The following is a 22,004-nucleotide window of genomic DNA, read 5'->3' on the forward strand; positions in this document are numbered from 1 at the left end:
TCTCCAAAATGCCTGAAGACACAAAATTTGGAAAAGTAGGAAGTACGGTATTTAAAAAATTCCTAATCTGTAAATATCTAAAAAAATGAAATCTAGGCAAATTATATTTATTAGATAATTGCTCAAAAGACAAAACAATTATCCAAAAATAAATCAGAAAATCTTGGTCTATAATTGAAGGGTGGAAAAAACAATTGGATACAATAGGAATATTTAAAACAAACTGAGTCAACCCAAAAAATTTCTGAAATTGAAACCATATACGTAAAGTATGTTTAACTATCGGGTTGTCAATTCGTTTCAGCAATTTGGAAAGAGCAAAAGGAAGAGAAGTCCCTAAAATAGAACCCAGTGCAAATCCTGGTACCAATTTAATTTCCAGGTTCACTCAATGAGGGCTAAAAGATCCATCCCAATCTTTCAACCAACATATCAAATATCTGATATTAACTGCCCAATAATAAAATCTAAAATTAGGCAATGCTAATCCACCTTCCTTCTTTGCCTTCTGTAAGTATATTTTACCTAACCTGGGATTTTTATTCTGCCATATATATAAAGAAATTTTTGAATCAACATTAGTAAAAAAAAAAGATTTCGGAATAAAAATTGGCACCACTTGAAAAATATATAAAATCTTGGGTAAAATAACCATCTTAATAGTGTTAATCTGCCCTATCAGAGATAAAGATAATGGTGACCACTTAGTAAACAAGCATTTAATCTGATCAATTAAAGGTACAAAATTAACCTTAAATAAGTCTTTATAGTTTTTTGTGATTTTAATCCCTAATAAGAGTCATTAACTAATTTAAAAGGTAAATTTCCATAAATTGGGACCTGTCTATTTAAAGGAAACAACTCACTCTTATTATTAAGATTTAATTTATACCCAGAAAAATCACTAAATTGAGCCAACAACGATAAACCTACAGGAATGGATTTCTCAGGATTAGAAATAAATAATAATAAATCATCTGCATATAAAGATAACTTATGAGTATCTGTCCCACGATTAATACCAAGAATATCCTGTGATTCTCTGATAGCAATTGCCAAGGGTTCTAAAGCAATATCAAATAATAGTGGACTAAGAGGACAACCTTGTCTAGTGCCCCGAAATAAACGAAAAAAGGGAGATCTTTGATTGTTAGTAAACACCGAGGCTACTGGGGTATGATATATCAGTTTAATCCAGGAAATGAATGTCAGACTAAAATTAAACTTCTCCAACACATTAAATAAGTATGGCCATTCAACTCTGTCAAATGCTTTCTCCGCATCTAATGAAATAACACATTCTGAAATGTTATGTGAAGGAGTATACACAATATTCAATAACCTCTTGACATTGAAAAAAGAATAACAATTTTTAATAAAACCGGTTTGATCTTCTGAGATAATTTGGGGTAATACCTTCTCCAACCTGGATGCAAGTAACTTGGAAAAAATCTTGGAATCTACATTCAATAAGGTTATTGGTCTATAGGATGCATAGTCAGTAGGGTCTTTATCTTTCTTCAATATTAAAGAAATGGATGCTCTATAAAAAGATTGTGGCAAATTGCCCAATCTAATTGCTTCTTTAAAAACCCTATATAACCAAGGAGAAAGAATAGCGGAAAAACATTTGAAAAATTCTGCTGTATACCCATCCGGACCAGGTGCTTTCCCAGAATTCATGGAGGAAATAACCCCTTTGATTTCTGCATCCGTCATTGGAGTTTCCAATATTGAAAGATCATCCGGTGATAATTTTGGGAAATTCAATTTCCCAAGAAAATCACACATGGTGCCACAATCCTGAGGAAATTCAGAATGATACAGGGAGGTATAAAAATCTTGAAATGATTTACTTATCTCATCATGGTTAACTGTCAGATCCCCATTTTGCTGACGGATCTTAGTAATTTGACGTTTAACCAAAGCATTCTTCAATTGACTAGCTCGCAGTTTACCCGATTTATCACTATGTATATAAAAATCAGATCTGGATTTCATTAGTTGATTTTCAATCGAAGATGTAATTAATAAACTATGTTCTGTTTGAAGTTCAACCCTTTGCTTGTAAAGCTCCTTACTAGGAGTAATCGAATATTTCTTGTCAATCTCTTTAATTTAATCAACCAATAAAAGAGCTTCCTTCTTTATGCATTTTCTCAGACCAACCAAGTAAGAGATAATCTGTCCACGTATATATGCTTTAAAAGTATCCCAAAGTACTGTAAGAAATATCTTCCGTGGAATTGGTTGAAAAGAAGAAATCAATCAGTTCATTCATAAATTTAATAAAGTCCGGATCTTGCAATAAGGTAGAATCAAATCGCCATTGTCTAGCATTAGGAATTGTATCCGTAAATTTAATAGAAAGTTTTAATGAAGCATGGTCAGAAATAGCTATAATATCATAATAACAACCATTTACCGAAGGAATCAAACAAGAGTCAATAAAAAAATAATCAATTCTTGAATAAGAATGATAAACATGTGAAAAAAAAAGAAAACGCTTTGTCCTTAGGATGCCGAAATCTCCAAATATCAAGAACTCCATTATCAGTCAAGAAAGAGTTAATACAAGTGGCCGACTTATTGGGTAATGTCTGAGTAGATATAGATTTGTCCATCAGAGGATTTAAACAACAATTAAAATCACCACCCATTATTAACTTATATTCATTTAGATTAGGTAGAGAAGTAAATAAGGACTTAAAAAAATCAGGACAATCCACATTTGGAGCATAAACATTAACCATAGCAACCTTTTTATTAAAAAGTAAGCCCGTAATTAACAAAAATTACCATTCGGATCCGAAAAGATGATATGTTAAACAAATGCAATAGAGGAGTCAATAAAAATTGAAATTCCCTTTACTTTAGCATTCAAATTCAAATGGTACTGTTGACCCCTCCAAAACCTAAAAAAGCGATAATTGTCCTCCTTCCTCACATGAGTTTCTTGTACAAAAATAATATGAGCATTAAGGCTTTGGAATACTTTGAAAATGTTCTTTCGTTTAATCGGATGGTTTAACCCATTAGTATTCCAAGAAACAAAATTAATGGTCTGAGCCATATTTCTAAAATCAACCCTTTGGTATAAAAAGGGTTAACCAAATTATAAACTCATGCACCCGGAAGAGGAACAAAAATAAAGAGTGGACCCGGACGTGACAACATCAAGGACATATTTGTAGTTCAAAATCAGCCCAAATGAAAAAACTAAAAAAAACTGGTAAAAGAAACATAGAATTAGAAAAAAGACCACCCCTCTCCCACCCAAGAAGAGAGAGAAAAAAAACCACAGCCAAAAATAGGCTGGGAAAAGGGAAAGATGAAACTAACTCTACCCCCACATCAGCAGAAAACCACTCCGTATATAAAGGATATATTAAAAAAACCACCCAAACTCTAAAAAAAATTATAATCACTATACTAAAACCAAATTTCTTAATATAATTGGTAGTAAAAAAAACAAAGAGAATATAATCACTAGAAACTTATAAATCGGGTTAAAACCCAAACAAACCAGAAAATATTTAAACTGTGATAAGCGATGCATTCTAGGAAGAAGACGAAAGAAAAAAAATAGCGCCATCTTAAAAAAAACACCAAAATTTTTTTTAAAAATCCTCCATCTTAGTAAAAAAAAATTCACCTTCGAAGGGTTAAAAATACACCTTCGAAGGAATAATAATAATAGCCAGCGATATAGTATACTGGTTAAAGTAAGTAAAACAAAAAGATTGATATGTCGAAAGAAAACTTTAACTAGAGTATAAAGTATAGAGTAAACCTACACCAATAGCCAGAAACAAAATCTGGTTTTGGGAATCAAAAACCATCTTATACGATCAAAATCACTCATTTAATAGACATGAGTGTCCGTAGCAATAGGGAAGCTCTCCTTCAGAAAGCTTCTCGCATCAGAAGTAGAAGTGAAAACCTGTCGTGGAACATTCGGCGGTGAGATTCTGAGCTTCGCAGGGTATAAGAGCACAGGTTTCAGATTTTTTTCATGTACAATGTCCTGTGTATGTTATTCAAAATGGGTTTTTTGGTTTGTTAAGAGTAGGAATGCTTCTTTGATAAGTGTTTCTCTCGCAGTTGTTTTGCTTTATACTTGTTGATATGGTAATGGTATTCATTTGTTAACCAATGGGGAATGTTATTTTGTCTTGTGAGGCTGGGAACTTGGGGGGAGGGGTTTTTCGCAGGCTTTTGGTAGAGAGCAGGAGGAAGACATCGAGGAAGGTGGACGTGCGCTGCGCTGCTCGGAAGACCACCGGGCGTGGTCCTAGGTGCAAAGACGTGGAGGTCGGAGGCAAGCGACGGGGGTCGAATGGTTCGATGGTTGAGCTCCAACGATGTGCACTAAACTGACTGAACTTTGATAAGTTGGCGCCTTTTTGTTCAGCATTGAGTATATTTACATAAATGGCAACAACAAGAAAGCAGCATCCATTATCAAAGACCCACACCATCAGATTCAGTTACTACCCCAGAAACATCCAGCTGCTAAATCAGCATGGATAACTTCAGTCACCACTAATTCTACAACTCTCTTTCAAGAACTGTACATATCATGTTCTCAGTATTTGTTTAATTTGCCTTATTTGTTCTCTTTTGCACATTGGTTGCTTATCAGTCTTTTTCCTATTGATGTCAAGTTTTGTACAATTCCATTTATTTTGTTTTTTCTTGTAAATGCAAACAAGAAAACTTTGAACCAGTATTTGAGTGTAATATTGAACAATATATTACAGAACAGTTTAAGCACCTGCAGTGTGCATGTATGTTCCTAATAAGTGTCAATTACAAATACACTTTCATTTATAAACTGGATTGAAGAAATTGTTCATTTATTCCACTGGAAATAGAAAACTGGAGCATTAAAGGTAATAACTGTATACATCTTGCAATATTAGACAATACAAAACAAATGTAGTGTCACAGCTTATGAGCATTTTGTTCACTAATTTCAAGACAGAATTGAAGAAGTTGCCAGCTCAGCTTTTTAAATGAGTGTTGTGCTTTGCTTTTTAAAGATAAAATGAAATGCATCATTGTGACACAAATGATTTGAATATATTATTTTTAAAATGTAATGTTTTCAGGATTGCTATGCTTTTAAAATTTTCTACGGTAATATGTGTGCAATTTTAGCTGAAAAAAAAATGTTGTTTTCTAGATTTTTTGAAAAAGCCCTTAGAGAAATACGTGAAGAAGTTGCAAGTACCAGTTAGAATTCTACGCATGGAACAGCGCTCAGGTTTGATTCGAGCAAGACTGAAAGGGGCAGCAGCTTCTACTGGACAAGTTATCACTTTCTTGGATGCACATTGTGAATGCACAGTTGGCTGGCTGGAACCACTACTAGCAAGGATTAAAATGGACAAGTAAGAATAATTTTGTATATATGTGTTGTGGTTAAGTTTTCAATCACTTCAAATGTTTCTAAGAGTTTTGAGCAAATATACAGAATAAAAGAAATGAGCAAACTTCATAAAAATGAAATTAGTTTTGAATTTTATCATCATGTACAGAACTAGATTTAATAAACAGTAAACAGAATGAATGTCTAGCTATTTATATTGGGGCTGATATTAGCCATGACACTGTGCTAATGTTTGAGCTTTGCCAAGGAATTCTGAAACAGTTTTGTGTAGCATTTTGTGCAAAAATAAAATGTATTCCAATCTGCTCCTCTTGGTATAGCATTGAAGTGTCTCTGTGAGATATTGCTTGAGTTGGTCAGAACCTATTAAGGCTGCCATCTGAGCTGAGCTGGAACTTTCTTCTAACTTGCTTTGTTAATTTGGCTTGTAAGACTAGCAATTTTTATTTGGTTATGAATTATTGTACATAATGTGTTGAATAGGAATGTTGTATTAGGATCAGGAATGGGCTATCTATCCTTCAAACCTAATGTGCTGTTCATGAATCATCTATCTCAGCATTTATTTCAGTATCCCTTGATTGCCTCAATATTTAGAAAATTACCCACTTCTGCTTTGAATGAACCCTGTGACTAAGCCTCCACAGCACACTGGAGGTGAGGAATTTCAAAAATTAACAACCATCCTCTGAGTGAATAACTTTCCATCTCAATCTGGCATGCCCATTGTTTCTTTCTGATTCTGTGATCCCTGTGTCCTGGTCAAGTCTTAGAATAATTCTTGGAGGCTTTATTAAGATCTGGAAAAGATCATTAGCCCAATACTCAATTTCAGAGGTTCCTTCCTGTGGAATAACATAGTATGTTTAGCAAATTATTCAGCCTGTCACTCTTTTAATAGCTTTTTGAGGAATTTCTGTATTAGTTGAGTGATGCGCAAATTCACTGAGTTAGTGGCTGTTCAACATCTGCTGTTGATGTGGATAAAACTGTGACTTTCTTTAAAGTGCATAATGTTTAAGAAAGTTCTACATTTTTATGTAACTTTAATTCTATCAGTCATTGGTACAGATGGATTTTTTTTGTAATCGATTTCACCTCTTCCTCTAAAGGCACAACATAAAATGCTCTGAAAACATTGAAGTAATTCTGACAACCTTTTTGCAGGTGTGTCAGCTTCAGAACCTGAACTGTAAATATTTTGGGAGAAGCATCCAACCTTTCGAGTGAGATTGCTCACATAGGTGGACTAGTTGGATTCCACCAAAATTAACAAACATCTATTTGGTCATGATTGTTAGTTCATGAGTTCAAATGGAAATTGGTCCTCTGGTTAGTTCTTTAACTAATAGTGCCTGCAGTAATGTGGCCCCATCTAACACCCTAACAATTCATGGTCTCTACCACATGCACACAGTGGCTGTTCTGTGGCCTATCTGCTTCTTTGACAACACCTCCCAAGGTTTCAATTTTTATCACCAAGAAAGACAAAAACTTCAGCTACATTGGAATGTGAATGTCTGTAGGTTTCTCTGAGAATTTCATACCATCTGACTGGGAAATATGTAAGAAGCAGAAGCAAGACTGTGGCTATATAATTCCTCAAGTATTAAGTAAAATGGTTGATCATGCATAATCTCCACTTTCCTACTTGATTCCCTTAGTGTCCAAAAAATCTGTCAATCTCAATTATTTTTTGTCTGAATTTATAATTTGATTTTGTGTACCCTAGCCAAGACTCTTCTTGCATGAGTGAGAGTCATGCAGTTTCTTAACCTCTTTAATCCATCCATAACATTTAGTTTCAAGGGAAACAACTCTGAATTCCCTAAATTCCAATGAGAATAATAATGATTTCTTGGCTTGTCCCTCTAGGTCAGGCACCCAATCTGAAGAATTGAGTAAACTTTTACTGGATTGAATCTATTCCTTGTCCATATTTTAGCAGAAAACAAAACAAAAATAGGTGGATTCCCCCCCCCCCCCCCAGTTCTATCCACCTACCATCCACACATTTCACCCACTAAATTCCTCTCTCTCTTCCCCCCTCCAACAGCCTCATTCTCTCAAATCCCTCCCCTCCCCCTACCTAGTACCATCTGCCCTTCATCCTTCACCAGTCCTTAGTCCACCTATCACCTACTAATCAGATTCTCTCCACTTCCCCTCTACTTTTTATACTGGCTGTCTTCCCTTTCCCCACTCAGTCCTAACACAAGGTTTCCCCAAAATGTTGAGATTTCCTTCTCCCCACGGATGTGCTGCTCAATCCACTAAGATCCTGCAACAGATTGTTGGTTGCTGCAGATTCCAGCATGTGCAATCTCTTGTGCTTTTTGCCTTGACTTGCCTTTTGCCAACTCCAATAGGTCAAACATTGTGTTTGACTTTGAAGTTGTTTGTTGTACCTACGTATTAATTTTTTCTATTTCATAAGTCAGCACATCACTTAGTTATTTTCACCTTTGACTGAATATGTTAGTGTTTTTTCTATTAAAATGAATATCCTCACTATTTTTAATGTAATATTTTGCTAACTTTCTTAACCTCTGTATTATTGAGGATTCTAGAGCTCTTTGCAATTTTCTGAAGTAGTTTTGTATTGCTGCCCATTTTGATTTGTTGCATTTTGCTTTCTCCTACCAATGTACTTAGTGACCATCCCTAAATGCCTCACGCATTACAGTGAGAAGCTGAGAGGCCAGTATAAATTTTGGTGGCATCTGGCAGTGGTTACTTCCCTCAGGTCGCTATTAAATTATATTCTTCTGTTAGAGTACAATGCTGGCAAAAGAAAGCCACGTGATTGGATAGGCTTGGGTAAAGAACCTAGAGATGAGAATTCAAATACTTATAAAAAGATTCAAATACAAAACAATGGCAATTATATACTTTAAATTCATATTAATAATTTAGAGTTAAAGAAAACTTGTTATTAACAATGATGATGCAATGTTACTAGTTTGTTTTTTAAAAAATCTATCTAGTTCATTCATGTTTGTCAGGGAGAGGAAATCCAAATTAGCCTGCATGATTACCTTTATAGAACCCTCCAAAATAGTCAAGAAGGTCACATAAGAATTCCAACAGATTTGTCAGGCAAGATTTTCCCTTGAGAAAACTTTGCTGACTATGGCCTATTTTATCATGTGCCTTCAAGTAACCCGAGGCCTCATCCTTAACAGTTGACTGGAACATCTTCCTAATCACTGACATCAGACTAACTGCCCTATAATTTCCTTTATTCTGCCTCTCTCCCTTCTTGAAGAGTGGAGTAACACTTGCAATTTTCCTGTCTTCCAGAACCATCCAGAATCTAGTGATTCTTGAAAGATTACTAATGCCTCCACAATCTCTTCAGCTATCTCTTTCAGAACTCTAGATTGTATACTATCTGGTCCAGGTAATTTCTATCAACATTCAGACCTTTCAGTTTCCCAAGAGCCTTCTCTCTAGTTATGGTAACTTCTCACTCTTCATGTCCTCTGTTGACTGGAATTTCCAGCATATTGCCTGTGTCTTCCACAGTGAAGAATGATGCAAAATACTTATTGAGCTCATCTGCCATTTCCTTGTCACCCATTACACCTCTCCAGTATTGTTTTACAGTGGTCATTTTACTCTTGCCCCTCTTTTACACTTCATGTATCTGAAGAAACTATTATTGGCCCCCTTACTTTCATATTCCATCTTTCCCTTCTTAATGACTTCAGTTGCCTTTTCTTAGTTTTAAAAAGCTCCCGAATCCTCAGACATCCCACTAATTTTTTGCTCTTTTATATGTCATTCCTTTGGCTTTATGTTGGCTTTGACTTCTCTTGTTAGTCCAAGTTGTGTCATCATGCCTTTAGAATACTACTACTTCTTTGGGATGTATATATCCTGTGCCTTAGGAATTGCTTCCAGAAATTCCAGCCATTTCTGCTCTGCTGTCATCCCTGCCAGTGTTATTTTACAATCAATTCTGGCCAATTCCTCTCTCATGCCTCTCTAATCCCCTCTACTCCACTGTAATACTAATACATCTGACTTTAGCTTCTCCTTCTTAAATTTTGGGGTGAATTTGATCATACTATGATCACTTGCCCCGAAGGGTTCTTCTACCTTGAGCTGTCTAATCAATTCCAGTTCATCACACAACAACCAATCTAGAATAGCTGATCCCCTAGTGGGATCAGCCATGAGCTTCTCTAAAGCCATCTCATAGGCATTCTAGAAATTCCCTCTCCTGGAATTTAGCACCAACTTGATTTTCCCAATCTACCTGCATATGGAAATTTTCCATAACTATTGTAACATTGTCCTTCTGGCATGCATTTTTGATCTCTTGTTGTAATTTGTAGGCAATATCCTTACTACTGCTTGGGGGTCTGTATACAACTCCCATCAGGGTCTTTCTATCCTTGTATTTCCTTAGCTTTATCCACAACACCTTCCAACCCTATGTCACTTCTTTCAAATGATATCTAAAATTCTGGTTGAACTCCATTCAGGGAAATGTGCTAAGCTTGGACACTATACCTCAGGGAGGATGTGTATTGTTTTCCTAAGAGGACCAGATTGGAGGCATTTATGTCTGGTGACCAAGAAAGTTACAAGAGGTCCAGATGCGATCTCTAGAAGGCCATATAATAGGCGAAGTGGTAATTCTTGACTAAACTTGAATCAAGGAAGGATGCTCAACAGTTGTGACAGGGGTTGAATGCTGATACATCTTATCAAATAAAATCAAGCAGCATAGGTGACAGCAGCACTTTACTTCAAAGTAACTCAATGGCTTCTGTGCTTGCTTTGATCATCCAGACCAAGATGAGCCATCATGAACTCCCACTGCCCCAGTAATCCTGTGATTTCAGTATTTGAGACTGACATGCAAGCAGCCTTCAGGAGAGTGAACCCACGAAAAACTTGGCCTAGATGGGCTACTTGGCCCAAGTACCAAGACTACCTAGAGTATTCACTGAGATCTTTAAGCTCGTGCTTTGACAAACTAGGGTATCCATCTGCTTCAAGTAGGGTTCACTTGAACCAGTGCTTAAGAAGAACATGGTAACCTGCTTCAATGAGTATCGTCTAATTGTTCTTGCATCCACAGTGATGAAGTGTTTAGGGAGGTTGGTTATGAAATGTATCAACTCCTATCTGAGAAGTGACTTGGATCAGCTCCAATTTGCCAACCAGCACAACTGGTCCACAGCAGGTGCCATCTCATTGGCTCTTCACTCCACCCTGGAACATCTGGATGCTTTTTATCAATTACAGCTTAACAGTAAATACATTCATCTCCTCAAAACTAATCAATAAGCTTCAAGACCTACCTCCTTGTGCAATTAGATCCTGTATTTCCTCACTTGCTGACCCCAGTCAGTTCAGATTGGCAACAACATTTCCTCCACAATCTCAATTAGCACAGGTGCATCACAAGACTGTGTGCTTACTCCCTGCTCTACCCACTTTACACTTATGACTGTGTGGGTAAGCACAGCTCCAATGCAATATTCAAGTTTGCTGATGATACCACTTTCGTAGGCCGAATCAAAGGTGGTGATGAATCAGCATATAGCAGGGAGATTGAAAATCTGGCTGAATGGTGCCACTGTAACAACTTCTCACTCAATATCAGCAACACCAAGGAGCTGATTATTGGCTTCAGGAGGAGGAAACCAGAGGCCCATGAGCCATTTCTCATTGGAGAATCAGAGGTGAGGAAGATCAGCAACTTTAAATTCCTCACTATTACCATTGTCATCTTTGGACAAACTTCTATAGATGTGTGGTAGAGTGTATTGACTGACTGCATCACAGCCTGGTATGGAAACACCAGTGCCTTTGAATGGAAAATCCCGCAAAAAGTAGTGGATATGGCCCAGTCCATCATGGGCAAAGCTCTCTCACCATTGAGAACACCTACACGGAGTGTTGTCACAAGAGAGTAGCATCTGTCATCAAGGACACCCACCACCCAGGTTATGCTCCCTTCTTGCTGCTGCCATCAGGAAGAAGGTATAGGAGCCTGAGGACTCAACACTACCAGGTTCAGGAATAGTTATTATCCCTCACCATCAAGCTCTTGAACCAAAAAAGGGGACAACTGCACTCAACTTCACTTACTCCATCACTAAAATGTTCTCAGAATTTATAGAGCCAATTTTAAGGACTTCTCATCTCAGGTTCTTGAGGTTTATTGCTTATTTATTAGTTGTTGTTGTTATTTTTTTTTGTATTCGCACAGTTTTGCAAATTGATGTGTCTTTTGCACATCAATGAGAAAATAGCACCTATGGCAAGCACTGAAATTGTGCCCCTGTCCAAACATCTGACACCCATCTTTTAGATAACTTTGCCATAATATCAACTCAAAAATACAAGTCAAGCTTGTTCATCTTTTAATTAACAAATTATGGCACTACATGAAAATTATAACTGCACATTCCTTGCTTTCACTGATGCAAATTGGTCTACGATGTGATCAAAGTCAGTTTTCTCAGTTTCTTCTCTTTCTACACTCAGCAGAGCAAGATCAGTGTCTGCCTTGACCCATGGAGGCTCTCAAATACGGAAGTATTAGTTTTAATTTGCTGAATGATCTCTCATAGCTGCCAGTGGAAACTGCGATTGTTAGCATTATCTGAATAGCAATGCGAAGATTGGGGAAGACGATCTCATCTTCATACTGATCAATAAATTCAAGAAGCTCTTCAGCTCTTGATATTTTCATGTTGATCCGCCTTGATAGCAATATTCTGCAAACCAAAATTTCTTCATATAGCTGCTGTCCATCAACATCAGATCTGTACAATTTGCCCAGATTTTCGCACTTCTTTAGCTCGTTACTGTCAGCACCGTAACACAGTCCCTTGACATCGAGAAGGAACCCAAACTTGGCATCAGTGTCATGCAAACGAGCGAACCTTTCGTCCATTTCTCTGTGAAGATGGTCAAGTGTTCCCTTCATGACTCTTTCCATTTCTTCCTTAGCTGTCAACCCAGCGTCTCTCGTGTTCTCATCAACCATTCGTTTTTTTTTCATCTGTGATGTCTTTCAACTTTAGTATTCCATTCTTGACAGAGACTGACTCCTCCTTTGAGTGACTCACTGGCCAAAATTTCTCTTTCATCATAAAAATGATTTGGAGGGCTTTCAAATCCAGGGCGGCATCGTGGAAGTTCATTTTAGGATCCTTCAGCCTCGTTTGAATATGGTCAATGCGAATGAGTACTTTGTTCCAAAATCCTAGCAAAATCAGAAAATCGTAACTCAACATGCAGTTGTACGGCTGCCTTGCATCACTTCTTGTCTCACTGGCCTCGTTTTCATTGTCTATCATGTCCTGAAGTATCTCCTCAAGGTAATTGTTGACGGGCTTCACTGCTTATGTCTTTGCAGTCCACCTGGTTTCGAACTCCAACTTAACAACCACAGGCATGGTGTTTTTGAGTTTTTCCCATCACTGTGTTGAACGAGAGAAAAATGGTTTCAAAAAACGTGACCATCATTGTATCCTGCTTGGCTGCATGTACACCCACCAAGTTCAGTGAGTGATTGTCGCAATTCACAAACAGTGCCAGATTGTTTTTCGCACTTACTCTTTGATGAACACCACTTGTGTGTCCAGCCATCACAGCAGCATTGTCATAGCACTGTGACCGACAATCTTGTAGCTCCATTTCATCCTTCTCCAGCTGTTTCAAGATGTCTTCAACCAAGCTGTCAGCATCCTTCTGGCTTATCTGGGTAAAACCAAAGAAGGACTCTCTAACACGGACTGTTTTCCTCTCAAAATCAACTTCACATACCTTACTACTTCTGACATCTGCTCATGGTGTGCCTGATCAGGAGTTGAGTTGAACATGAGACCTTAGTACTTGGCTTTACGAATGCTTCTTGGTAAACCCTGGTGAACAGTGGAAACTATCATGTGGATGAATTCGTTCTGGACACACAGTGAAAGATAAGACATGGATCCAGGATGACTTTCCAAATGAGTGAGGTGTTCTTTTATGACAGGGTCAAAGATGGCCAGTAGTTTCAGTAAGCCAAGGAAATTTCCCACATTGGAGTCTAACTGAAGTGACTCCCTGTGTCCTCGCAAAGCAAGGTTCTGAGTCACAAGGAATTTTGTGCAGTGAAGGATTCTCATCAAGATATCATGCCACTTCTGCTTTTCCTTCTCAATCTGTGACTGAAATACCGCGTCAATAACTTCTTTGTTTCCAGCTAAATTTCTTCCCACTTCTTTCCACTGTGTGAAGCATTCCCGATGAAAATGCCAAGAATCATGAACACTAATCCTTTCAGGTGCTTTCCATTGGTTGAATCCACTTCCCTGCTCCAATGAGGATTGATGGTCTGACCAGGAATAGAGAAGACAACATATACAAAATGAAGACTTTTTAGAAGGGGAATATACCAGCCATGAGCGAGTCACTTCCTCACGACGACCATTTCCCAATTTCCTCTTGAACCAAGTTTTGTTCATTGAGCGGTTACTTGTTGTTAGGAAAGGCCCCTCACTGTTCTGGAAATACTTCAAACCCAGCTTTATTATTTCTGTTCTCAATGCATCAGTCAGAATTGCTTTTTCAGTATCCTTGTCAAACTTCAGAAGTCCAATATCATGCTGTTCAATCACTTCTGGTATGACAGTTCGAGGCTCTTTGACACCATCCAGTTCACTAGGTTCAGTGTCATCAGGTTCAATCTTGTCAGGTAAAATCTCGTCAATAAATTCAACATCACCACCACCACCATCGTCTTCCCCTCCTATCATGTCCACGTTCTCTGTGGCAAACTCACTCTTAATCTCGTCATACTTGGATTTATCTGACTTGACTTCCTCCTCGGCTTGTGATGCATTTGTACTTGATCCACCTTCGGATTCTAACAAACTTGTAGCAGGTGCAGACAACTCCATGGAATGAGTCGAACTACTTGTTCCGGGCTTTTCAAAGAACGGCATAAAGAACTTGCTCGACTTCTTGGCTTGCTCAGCCTCCAACTTTCGTCTCTTCCGTCCTTCAGCTCCACTTTCCTCTTTCTTCATGAAGGAACATTTTCATTGTGTCTTCTTACACAATGCTCTGAAATAAAGCCATCCTAGTGCTTCTCACCCATGATAGTCAAAGACAAATTATACATCTGAAGAAAATTCTTTTTTCACTAACCAAGGATGGGTTTGTCTGACTTTAATAGAAACTGCTCAGTGGCGCTCCCCTTCAAGTGGCAAGTGGTGCCCAGGACATGTGCTATACCTTAGATACACCACTAGTTGAATGGCTACTTGATTTTGGTCTTTAATTGATTCCTTTATGGTTATTATTGTACTAAGGATTTATTGAGTATGTCTGCACGAAAATTAATCTCAGCTGTATATAGTGACATATGTACTTTGACAATAAATTTATTTTGGATTATGAACATTTTATAGAAAATTCTAGGTTCGCCAAAGAGGAAACCTGTTAACTTCAGTGTGGGGAATATTTGATTTGGATTCCAACAGAATAGTTTATTCTTAAATACCTTTTGAAATGGCATAGCAAGGGAAGGGCAATGAATGCTGGCCAAGGAATCCCAGATACTGAAAAATAAATTTTAAAATCTTATTAATAGCAAATATGGTGCAAACACTGCCTTCATGAGAGACCTTTGTCATTATTGTACTTTATCTCATCATTGCCACATCAATTCAATGGAGCTATTGTTGTTATAATACATGTTTGCTTAAAATGACTTTTGTTTCACCAGGAGTACTGTGGTATGCCCAGTAATTGATGTGATTAGTGATGACACATTTGAGTATATGGCAGGATCAGATATGACGTATGGTGGATTTAACTGGAAACTGAACTTCCGTTGGTATCCTGTACCTCAGCGAGAGATGGATCGAAGGAAAGGAGACCGAACAATACCAGTAAGGTAAGTGCAAGTGATTTTGTTTTTCAGTACATTGGCATAGAAAAGAAGGGAAAGTGTAGCAATAAAATATTGTAGTGCTGCTTTGTGTTGTGCTTTGATAATTCGGTGAGATATGCTCTTAGTCTAAATTGTTCCTTTATTTATATAAGAAGGGTACTGGGCAGAAAAAACCCAGTTTATGTAAAAATGCTTACTACTAAACTAATAAATAAGCTGTTTACCATTTCCACTAAATGACTATTCAGTAATCCTGTGTATTAATTGAGGCTTTTTTTGTGTAATAATCCAATTCATTGAGTATACGCAACACCAAGGTTTAAAATCTATAATTTTCCCTTGAAACTCTATTTTCACATCAAATGGAAGTACGTCTGAGTGGGATATTATATTGGACTCTTGTAACTTACCTGATTAGAATTTTATATTACATTAAGGACATTAATTAATCTGTGATAAAACTCTCCATTTTATGTTTAGTTTGACACCAAGTTATTCAAATTTCTAATATTACTGTATTAATGTCAATGCAATAGGGGTTGCTCTTTTTCACTTCAAATTCTTAATTAAAGATGCCTCTGAATATTCTTTTGTAAAGGTCAAAATTAAAAATGTTAATAAACAAGGTAACATTTAAAAATAACCTGTAAATTATGAAGTTTATTTTGTAACAGGCAGATTTTTGATCCTCCTCTTCTACTCAAATATTTTTTGCCTAGGTACAGTTCTTAGGGCAATAAGTGCCATTGAGTTGCTTTGCCCAATTTTTTTTCTAAGGCCCTGACCACCAGTGAAAGCCTCCCGAGTCACCATAACCAGGTCTTATGCATGATGATCTTGCACAGATTTTTTTTTTGAGGAGGGGGTGCATGAGCATTACTGGGTGACAATGGGGAGGACTAATCAGTTGAAGTATAAAGTCAAAACAGGTGAGTAAAACACATAAAATGCTTGAGGAATCCAGCAGGTAAGGCAGCATTTATGGAGAGGAATAAACAGAAGACATTTCAGGCTGAGAACCTTTATCGGTACTGGAATTAAAAAGAGGGGTAGGATTTTTCAGAGGACAAACATTTTAATTTCACTTCCCATTCTGACATGTTGGTCCATGACCACCTCTACTGCCACAATGAGTCCATTCTTAGGTTGGAGGAGCAACACCTCATATTCCATTAGGTAGCCTCCAACCTGATGGCATAAACTTTGATTTATCCAACTCCCAATCATTTATTCCCCCATCCTCTTTTCTCATTTTTCATTCCCCGCTCTAGTTCCGTTACCCCTTCTCTTTTATCCCCACTCCCCCCTTGCGACCCCCACCTCCTCCCGTTCTCTCTCCCCGTCTATCCTCCTCCCTTTTCACCTATCACCTCCATCTTCTCACTTCGATCCCTTCCCCCTCACCTGACTTCACCTATCACACATCAGCTTGTAGTTCTTCCTCTCCCTTCACCTTATTCTTGCTTCTTCCCCCTTCGTTACTAGTGCTAATGAAGGATCCCAGCCTGCCAACTCAACTGTTTATTCCTCTCCATAAATCCTGCCTCACCTGCTGAGTGTCCAGGCATGTTTTCGAGTGTTACTCTAGATTTCCAGCATTTGCAGAATCTAAGATAATCTTCAGGTACATGTGTTAAGGTGTCAGTGCAGGTGCAGAAACTTGCATTCTTTCATGTACATTTAGGAAAATTAACTAAAATTTAGAAGTGGTTAGGTTGTTAAAGTGTAAGAAAACACCTTTAATAGAGTAGTAATAGAGGCTTTACTTTAGTAGTAAAACCCTTAAAGGGTTTATTCAAAAAATAATGGATTATTTGAGGTAAGAAAAATATTAATAAAGCAAATGAGAGAAGTAAAAGGCAACAATGAGCATATATGAAGATGGAAGACAGATAAACAAAATGGCTAAAAATTTTCCAAGTGTACTAGCAGAGGTTCCCATTGTTCACAGTGTATGAAACAAGAAAGAACTTTGGAACTTTTGCACATGTATTAACTTAGCAACTGTCAGTGATTTGACACATCCCCACAGGTTGTGCTATTTGTGACATTCACTACGGTAATCAAACAAATTACTATACACATGAAATTAGGCTGTTTATACCCTACTCTCACTTAAAGTGAAATCTTGTTCTTGGTTTTATGAAGTGTGAATTTTTAATGGCATATGTACCAGTCCTGCAATTTAACAAGCTACCTTTTACTAAGGCTCATTTTGCACGTGTAATTCCCTTGTATGGATATTTTGAAAATAATGTTTTACACTTCTTTTGTATCAGCTTATAATTTAATACTGTGTAATATTCCAAATGGTCAGTCTTCATATGTTTAGTTATTTAGCTAGTCAGCCCTTTTGACAGCATCATATTGTCAGATTTCCGAAAGAAAGGTCTCACCACAAAGTTTAGATTTTTGTAGGAAGCCTTTATTAGGAATTTCAAAAATCACTCTTGCTTCACTTCTGAGTGCAATTTCTGGTCTAGTGTATGACCTAGAAAGTCCAGTAAGACTTAAATTGATTAGACATTTTGTATCACAGTAGAAGTACAAATCATTAAAATTGATACATATTGGGAAGATGATGTTGTTCAGAAGACACTTTTTTAGCAGAATAAAAGATGATTGTGTTTGCTTTAACAATCCTGAGATTTTTATGCATCTAAACATGCAGAAGAATATTATATTGTTTGTCAACTATTTAAAAAAACAACTTTGGTAATCATAAAATGTCTTGGCTATAATCTTTCAAACTTCTTTGTTTATAGAACACCCACTATGGCAGGAGGACTTTTCTCAATAGACAGAGATTACTTTGAGTTAATAGGAACATATGATGCAGGCATGGATATATGGGGAGGAGAAAACCTAGAGATATCTTTCAGAGTAAGTACGTAATTAATGATTTTATTTGTTTTGACTGGAAGGCAAATTATTGTCAAAGGACACTACAGCACAGAAACAGGCTATTCTGCTCATCCGGGCCACACCAAACTTTTGATGTACCTAGTTCTAGCGACCTGCAGCCAGACCATAACCCTGCATAGCCCTCCCATCCATGTACCCATCCAAATTTCTCTTCAATATTGAAGAGAAGGTTTGACTTCAATATTGAAATCAAATCTGTATCCACGAGCTGTTCCACACTCTAACCCCCCCCAACCGAGTGAAGAAGATCCCCCTTATGTTCTCTTTAAACATTTCACTTTTCATCCTTAACGTCTAATCTCTAGTTGTAGTCTCACCCAATTTCAGTGGAAAATGTCTGCTTGCACGTAATCTATCTATACCCCTCATAATTTTGTATACTTCCATTAAATCTCACCTCAATCTTCAATGTTCCAGGGAATAAAGAACTAATCTATTCAGCCTTTCTTTATAACTCAGGTCCTCAAGTCCCTGCAATACCCTTGTAAATTTTCACTACATTCTTCAATCTTATTTACATCTTTCTTGTGGTTACGTGACCAAAGCTGCACACAATACTCCAAATTGGGTTTCACTAACATCTTATAGAATGCCACAGTACATCCCAATTCCTGTATTCAAAATTCAAAGTAAATTTATTATCAAACTACATATATGCCACCATATACAACCATGAGATTTGTTTTCTTGTGGGTAATCACAGTAAATACAGAAATGAGTGAATGATTTCATAAGACAATTAAATAATAAAAATCTTTAAAACAGACTGAAAGGGTGCAGGCTGAAGCTCCAGCTTATTACGCCTACCCCTCTTATATACAAAAACATATTTGGCGTCAATCATCACATCAAAACAAAAAAATTCATAATCTTTTAACACAAAATACAATTCCAAGTATCATTTATTTACATTACTCCCATCTTTTTAAATCATGTTTTTTTATATTTGTTCATTAAATTATTTTTAAACTTTTTAAACTTGTTAAGTGTGGTGCATGTTTTTAAATACTCACTACAACTGTTCCAGATTCACCTCTGACTGAAATACAATGATTTTTTGCATTTGTCCTTATCCTGTGTTTTTGAAATATACATGTTCCTCTCAAATCATGTTTTCTTTCTCTCATTTTAAATAATATTTGGATACTTTGTGGTAACTGTCCATTTTTTACTTTATACCTAATTTGAATTATTTAAAAATCTACAAAATCTCTGAATTTTATAGTGTTGAATAAATAGTGGATTGGTTGGCTCATAATAACTTATTTACAATTCGTATGGCTTTCTTTTGGAGCAGAAAAATTGTGTTTGTTTTGTATGTATTTCCCCATACTTACACAGTAAGTCATGTATGGGACTATAAGTGAACTGTTTCTCTCTGTCTCTGTCTCTCTCACTATTCATCCCATAGGATGATGATGGTTCCTTTCAGTCAGTTAGTGGGGTTGTGCCCCACTCCTCAAAAAAGGAACAGCATGTGTGTGAATGGATTTTAGGTGAGCAGGGGGTTGCACAGGTCCAGACCCACCATCTCGACATCCCCTCCCAGATCCAGCGGCATGCTGGGGCCCAAGACATCTGGGGGAAGTTCTATTGCAGTGAATGGCCAGACCAAGCTTTAATGCAAGGGATGCCCTTTCCGCGCTTCACGACACGTGTTTGCTAGATGGCCGTTGACCCTACGAGAAGGTTAATCTGCCCTTTGATAGGTCTTGTCTTTCATCCTGCAGGGTGTCTAGCCACCATCCTCACCAGAAGCCTGGTGGGGGAGCCAGTTTAGTCGCTGACCGTGCGACAGGTAGTACTGGGTCACATGGTACCAGTGGCACTCAGATGAGTGACCTGACCGGGGAACAGTATAATGTATACAAAGATTCCTGATTTAAGAAATCTTGTGCTTTGTACAGTATTGCAATTGATTTTGAAACACAATAGAATTAATGAAAATTGCATCCAACAGGATGAACAGCAACCAATGTGCCAAAAAGAAAGAGAATTTAAAAAATAGTAATAAATAAGCACTAAATAGCGAGAGCATGAGATGAAGGATCCTTGAATGTCATTACATATATTCTGGGAATATATCAGTAATTCTGTGAGGGAATCATCCCCTCCGGTTCAAGAGCCTGATTTTGAGGAGTAATAACTGTTCATGACCCTGGTGGTGTGGGTCCTGAGGCTCCTGTACCACCTGATGGCAGCAGTCAGAAATTAGAATGGCCTGAACGGTGGGGATCCTCAATAATGCATGCTGCTTTCCTATGATAGTGCTCTGTGTAGATGTGTTCAATGGTGAGGAGGGTTTTATCCATGATGGACTGGGCCATCTCCACTACTTTTTATAGGCCTTTCCTTACAAGGGCATTGTTGTTTCCGTACCAGGCCACGGTGGAACCAGTCATTAGCCATGGAGCATTGTGGTTAGTGCAAAGTTATTACAGCCCAGGGCAGCATTCTGGAGTTCAGAGTTCAATTCTGATGCCATCCTGTAAGGAGCCTGTACATCCTCTCCATGGAATGCATGGATTTTCTCCAGGTGCTCTGGTTTCCTTCCAAAGACAAACCGAGTAGGTTAATTGGTCATTGGAAATTGTTCCATGATTAGGTCAAGGTTAATTGGGTTGTAGGGTTGCTATGATAGCATAACTGGAATGGCCAGAAGGTTGCTGAATCACTAAATAAAATAAAATGCTCTCCGTCACGCATCTATAGAAATTTCATCAAAATTTTAGACGATATACTGAATTTTTGCAAAGCAGAGGCAGTGCCAGGCTTTTTCATTCTTACCTGCTGGATCCAGGACAGATCCTCTGAAGTGATGATGCCAAGGAATTTGAAATTGCTGACCCTCTCCACCTATGATCCCCCAGTAAGGACTGGCTCATGGATCTCTGGTTTCCTCCTCCTGAAGTCAATATTCAGCTCCTTGGTCTTGCTGATATTTAGTGAGAAGTTGTCTTAGGGGCACCACTCAGCTAGAGTTACAATCTCCCTCCTATATGCAGATTTGTCACCACCTTTGCTTCAGCCAACAAAGGTGGTGTCATTGGCAAACTTAATACATTGGAGCTGTGCTTAACATCACAGTTTTATGTATAAAGCAAGACAAAGAAGGTGGCTAAGCACATTGTGGTGCATCTGTGCTGAGTGAGATTGTGGAGGAAATGTTGCCAACCCAGGCTGACTGGGATCTGCAAGTGAAGAAATTGAGGATCCAGTTGCCTATTTTACCAGCTGGTTCAGATCCTGCTGCTAACTTTAATAGTCTTCTTCGCTGTCCACTATGCTTTCAGTTTTGGTGTCATCTACAAATTTGCTGATCTGGTTTATCACATTATTATACAAATCGTTGATATAGATGACAAATAACAATGGACCAAGCGCCGATCCCTGTGGCACACCACTAGTAACAGGCCTCCAGTCAGAGAGGCAACCATCTAATACCCACAAAGCCAACGTCAACCTCCCATGTGTAACCTTGTCAAAAGCCTTACTGAAGTATATGTATACAATGTCCACTACCTTGCCTTCATCCACTTTCCGGATAACTTCCTCAAAAAAACTCTTAAAATTGGTTAGACACAACCTACCATGCACAAAGCCATGTTGACTGTCCCCAATCAGTTCCTGTATCCAAATACTTGTATATCTGGTTCCTTAGGGTACCTTCCAATAACTTTCCTACAATTGATGTCAGGCTCACCGGCACCTCACCTGTTGCAAAGCATGTTTTAAAAATCTCTGCTGACACCCCTGTAATTTCTGCACTAG

The 22,004-nt window shown here is 37.7% G+C and overlaps 1 protein-coding gene across 3 annotated transcripts in view; it reads left to right on the forward strand.

Moving 5' to 3' along the window:
- galnt1 (UDP-N-acetyl-alpha-D-galactosamine:polypeptide N-acetylgalactosaminyltransferase 1) overlaps positions 1–22,004 on the forward strand; it is a 145,855-nt gene that overhangs the window by 88,072 nt on the left and 35,779 nt on the right. For all 3 annotated transcript variants that reach the window (XM_059972486.1, XM_059972485.1, XM_059972483.1), the window contains 3 exons: positions 5,189–5,396; positions 15,141–15,311; positions 18,074–18,191. In XM_059972486.1, the coding sequence (XP_059828469.1) occupies positions 5,189–5,396; positions 15,141–15,311; positions 18,074–18,191 (497 nt within the window). The remainder of the gene's footprint in view (positions 1–5,188; positions 5,397–15,140; positions 15,312–18,073; positions 18,192–22,004) is intronic.

This window comes from Hypanus sabinus, chromosome 6 (genome assembly GCF_030144855.1).
Source record: "Hypanus sabinus isolate sHypSab1 chromosome 6, sHypSab1.hap1, whole genome shotgun sequence".
In the NCBI taxonomy this organism is placed as follows: Eukaryota; Metazoa; Chordata; class Chondrichthyes; order Myliobatiformes; family Dasyatidae; genus Hypanus; species Hypanus sabinus.